The 5,419-nt window shown below is 50.4% G+C and overlaps 1 protein-coding gene across 1 annotated transcript in view; it reads right to left on the reverse strand.

Annotated features, from left to right (window-relative positions):
* Window positions 1–883: 883 nt before the first annotated feature.
* The window catches only part of LOC139577456 (tripartite motif-containing protein 16-like), a 23,139-nt gene continuing 18,603 nt past the window's right edge, over window positions 884–5,419 (reverse strand). The window contains exons 4-6 of the mRNA XM_071404464.1: window positions 2,473–2,632; window positions 2,288–2,347; window positions 884–2,051 (exon numbers count right to left, since the gene is read on the reverse strand). Coding sequence (XP_071260565.1) covers window positions 1,522–2,051; window positions 2,288–2,347; window positions 2,473–2,632 — 750 coding nt within the window. The 3' untranslated portion in view covers window positions 884–1,521. The remainder of the gene's footprint in view (window positions 2,052–2,287; window positions 2,348–2,472; window positions 2,633–5,419) is intronic.

Here is a 5,419-nt window from a genome sequence, read left to right on the forward strand (position 1 = left end):
TTTGAGGCCCTCATCAATACAGGTACTGTATGTAGAACCATAGTAAAGACCAGTATGGACTATCAATACAGATACTGTATGTAGAACCATAGTAAAGCCCAGTATGGACTATCAATACAGGTACTGTATGTAGAACCATAGTAAAGTCCAGTATGGACTATCAATACAGGTACTGTATGTAGAACCATAGTAAAGACCAGTATGGACTATCAATACAGGTACTGTATGTAGAACCATAGTAAAGCCCAGTATGGACTATCAATACAGATACTGTATGTAGAACCATAGTAAAGACCAGTATGGACTATCAATACAGGTACTGTATGTAGAACCATAGTAAAGTCCAGTATGGACTATCAATACAGGTACTGTATGTAGAACCATAGTAAAGACCAGTATGGACTATCAATACAGATACTGTATGTAGAACCATAGTAAAGCCCAGTATGGACTATCAATACAAAGTGACCATTTAGAATGAGGCCCAGTTCAATGAGAGGAAGTCTTAACAGAACTGGGAGATGACAGACAGGAAGTGTGGGGGTGGAGATCTAATATATTGTTGTGCCAAACACTAAAGCATGATATTGTAATAAATCTACACCCTATTCCCTACGTAGAACACTACTTTAGACCTGGTCAGAAGCACCGTAGTGCACTACGTAGGGAATAGGGAACCATTTGGAACAGAGACAGTAATTCCCCTGAACATCTTCCTCTTCCTCATCTGGTTTCTTGAACAGCCCTTCACTCCTCCCCTCTTCCTCCCCTCCTCCCTTTTCATTCTATTCTATCAGCCACACCACTAGCTCACCTCCACACAATACATTTACAAGTTAAAGACACACCTTGGAATAAATAACAAAGGAAAACTATTACTAGATGAAGTTTAGTGTTTTTTATTATTTCCCATCACCATAAATCATATTTAATCACTGAACAGTAGCAGACCTAACTTCATCTGTTCCTGACTCTGGATAGTGGATTAAAAAGACCATCAATCTCCAATGATATTAAAGTACTATTCTGAACATTACTGATATACTGAGTGGCAAGTCAAGATATCTGCTGGTTTTATTGTTTGGTCAATAGCACCACCTGCTGGACAGGTTTAATGTTGCTGGACTAAGCAGTATGGGAGGATGAAAGATGACACATTTAGGGACGGTTTCCTGGACATCTACATTGAACATACTTTTTAGTCCAGGACTAGGATTAATCTGTGTCTGGGAAACCAGTCCATATAGTTTAGTAGAAAGTAAGTGATACCAGCTTGTAGTGGGCTGACTAGTCCTGAATTGTCCTTTAGTTCCTGGACCATTTTCCATGCAGCTCCAGGTGACAGAGAACACATCAATTAGGACCAACAAGCTGATCAATGATACTGAGGAGAATTACATAGAGACAGAGAACCAACTGAGAAAACATATCAATGGTTCTGAATGACAACCAATATACATCAACACCAGACATCATGATTCATGGAAATGTACAAGATTAAAACATTGTATTGAATTTTAATTAATAACAAATCAGTTTACCAGACCCAGAGAAACGTGGAAAACATCCAATCCTAATCCCAGGATAGAGGGGCTGAGTGAATGTGGTCTGGACTCTGTGGAGGAGGGTCATTGTGTCAGAGACACTGTAGAAGGACAGAGTACCTGCCTTGTGATCCAGGTACACTCCTACTCTGGAGGACTGAGGGCCTGATACTTTAGTCTCAACATGATTGTGTCTGAAACAATAATCACCACTATAGCACTGTAAACTCCAGGACTTGTTATTGAATCCAAATCCACTATCTGTCCCTGTTCTGCTGATGTCTTTATATGAGACTGCTGTAACAACATACCACCCAGCCCACTCCACCTCCCAGTAACAGCGTCCAGACAGACCCTGTCTACACAGAACCTGACTGTAGTTGGTGAATCTGTCTGGATGGTCAGGATATGGTTGGACTTGGTCTGTAAAGGTCACCTTTCTGTTCCCTTCAGACAGAGAGAGGTGTGTGTGTGCTGTGTTTGGGTCCAGTGTGAGCTGACAGGAATCTGGGAGAAGAGCAGAGCAGAGACCAATGAGGGGAGTCAGAACAATAAGTTAAGTCAGATACTGTATCTACCCTGTCTTTGATTAGAGCACAGCAGAGATCAAATCAGAGAAATATGAGGAGTCAGATAGATACCCAGTCTTTGATTAGATCTACTATTGCTATATATTTCTAGAGGGATTGTTAGGAGTGTCAGTAAAAAGAGACTGTTAGTTACTTCACAATAAAGAGACTCACATTGTAACAACTGTTCTCTGGTCTTGGGCTCTGGAGGCAGTACAACATCCACTATATTCACTACAGACACACAAACACATTGACAGAGAGAGGGAATGTTATCATCAGACCATATTCCACATGTATATGACTAGTAGGGAACTTTCAATGGTCTAAAGTTGATGTTCTTATTGTTTTCAACACACCTGTAGTGGAGATCTTGGTCCATTCTCCTTTAAGGAAGTCTTCTAGTTTCTCTCTCAGTTCAGACACAGTCTTACTCACATCTCCAAAGTACTGAAGAGGACGGACAACGATGCTGGGTAAGTCTGAAGATACACTGATACTGGAGAGAGACTTGTAACTCTGGAGAGAGAGAGAGACAGAGAGAGAGAGAGACAGAGAGAGAGAGAGACAGAGATAGAGAGGGACAGAGACAGAGAGAGAGTTAGGGACAGAGAGAGAGAGAGAGAGAGGGACAGAGAGAGAGAGAGAGAGAGAGAGACAGAGAGAGAGAGGGACCGACAGAGGGAGAGAGAGGGACCGACAGAGGGAGAGAGAGGGACCGACAGAGGGAGAGAGACAGAGGGACCGACAGAGGGAGAGAGAGGGACCGACAGAGGGAGAGAGAGGGACCGACAGAGGGACCGACAGAGGGAGAGAGAGGTACCGACAGAGGGAGAGAGAGGGACCGACAGAGAGAGAGAGACAGAGGGACCGACAGAGGGAGAGAGACAGAGAGAGACAGAGGGACCGACAGAGGGAGAGAGACAGAGAGAGACAGAGGGACCGACAGAGGGAGAGAGACAGAGGGACCGACAGAGAGAGAGAGAGAGAGAGAGAGGGACCGACAGAGAGAGAGAGACAGAGGGACCGACAGAGGGAGAGACAGAGGGACCGACAGAGGGAGAGAGAGAGACAAAGGGAGAGAGAGAGAGGGACCGACAGAGGGAGAGAGAGAGACAGAGGGAGAGAGAGAGACAGAGGGACCGACAGAGGGAGAGAGCGGGACCGACAGAGAGAAACAGAGAGAGAGAGAGAGAGGGACAGACAGAGGGAGAGAGAGAGACAGAGAGAGAGAGAGGGACAGACAGAGGGAGAGAGAGGGACCGACAGAGGGAGAGAGAGGGACCGACAGAGGGAGAGAGAGGGACCGACAGAGGGAGAGAGAGGGACCGAGAGAGAGAGAGGGACAGACAGAGGGAGAGAGAGGGACCGACAGAGGGAGAGAGAGGGACCGACAGAGGGAGAGAGAGGGACCGACAGAGGGAGAGAGAGGGACCGACAGAGGGAGAGAGAGGGACCGACAGAGGGAGAGAGAGGGACCGACAGAGGGAGAGAGAGGGACCGACAGAGGGAGAGAGAGGGACCGACAGAGGGAGAGAGAGGGACCGACAGAGGGAGAGAGAGGGACCGACAGAGGGAGAGAGAGGGACAGAGACAGAGAGAGAGAGGGACAGAGAGAGAGAGAGAGAGGGACAGAGAGAGAGAGAGAGAGAGAGGGACAGAGAGAGACAGAGAGAGAGAGGGAGAGAGAGGGACCGACAGAGGGAGAGAGACAGAGGGACCGACAGAGGGAGAGAGAGAGAGAGAGAGAGGGACCGACAGAGAGAGATGGACCGACAGATGGAGAGAGAGGGACCGACAGAGGGAGAGAGAGGGACCGACAGAGGGAGAGAGAGGGACCGACAGAGGGACCGACAGAGGGAGAGAGAGGTACCGACAGAGGGAGAGAGAGGGACCGACAGAGGGAGAGAGAGGGACCGACAGAGAGAGAGAGAGGGACCGACAGAGAGAGAGAGACAGAGGGACCGACAGAGGGAGAGAGACAGAGAGAGACAGAGGGACCGACAGAGGGAGAGAGACAGAGGGACCGACAGAGAGAGAGAGACAGAGGGACCGACAGAGGGAGAGAGAGAGACAGAGGGAGAGAGAGAGACAGAGGGACCGACAGAGAGAAACAGAGAGAGAGAGAGAGAGAGAGGGACAGACAGAGAGAGAGAGACAGAGGGACCGACAGAGAGAGAGAGACAGAGGGACCGACAGAGGGAGAGAGAGGGACCGACAGAGGGAGAGAGAGAGACAGAGAGAGAGAGAGAGAGGGACCGACAGAGGGAGAGAGAGGGACCGACAGAAGGAGAGAGAGGGACCGACAGAGGGAGAGAGAGGGACCGACAGAGGGAGAGAGAGGGACCGACAGAGGGAGAGAGAGGGACCGACAGAGGGAGAGAGAGGGACCGACAGAGGGAGAGAGAGGGACCGACAGAGGGAGAGAAACAGAGAGAGAGAGAGAGAGGGACGGACAGAGAGGGAGAGAGAGGGACCGACAGAGAGAGAGAAACAGAGAGAGAGAGAGAGACAGAGGGACCGACAGAGGGAGAGAGAGAGACCGACAGAGGGAGAGAGAGAGACAGAGGGAGAGAGAGAGACAGACAGAGGGAGAGAGAGGGACCGACAGAGGGAGAGAGAGGGACCGACAGAGGGAGAGAGAGGGACCGACAGAGGGAGGGAGAGGGACAGAGGGAGAGGGACAGAGGGAGAGGGACAGAGGGAGAGGGACAGAGGGAGAGAGAGAGAGAGGGAGAGAGAGAGAGGGAGAGAGAGAGGGAGAGAGAGGGACCGACAGAGGGAGAGAGAGAGAGGGACCGACAGAGGGAGAGAGAGAGAGAGAGGGACAGAGACAGAGGGACCGACAGAGGGAGACAGAGGGACCGACAGAGGGAGAGAGACAGAGGGACCGACAGAGGGAGAGAGAGAGAGAGAGAGGGACCGACAGAGAGAGAGAGACAGAGGGACCGACAGAGGGAGAGACAGAGGGACCGACAGAGGGAGAGAGAGAGACAAAGGGAGAGAGAGAGAGGGACCGACAGAGGGAGAGAGAGAGACAGAGGGAGAGAGAGAGACAGAGGGACCGACAGAGGGAGAGAGAGGGACCGACAGAGAGAAACAGAGAGAGAGAGAGAGAGGGACAGACAGAGGGAGAGAGAGACAGAGAGAGAGAGAGGGACAGACAGAGGGAGAGAGAGGGACCGACAGAGGGAGAGAGAGGGACCGACAGAGGGAGAGAGAGGGACAGACAGAGGGAGAGAGAGGGACCGACAGAGGGAGAGAGAGGGACCGACAGAGGGAGAGAGAGGGACCGACAGAGGGAGA

Source organism: Salvelinus alpinus, chromosome 6 (assembly GCF_045679555.1).
Source record: "Salvelinus alpinus chromosome 6, SLU_Salpinus.1, whole genome shotgun sequence".
NCBI classification, from domain to species: Eukaryota; Metazoa; Chordata; class Actinopteri; order Salmoniformes; family Salmonidae; genus Salvelinus; species Salvelinus alpinus.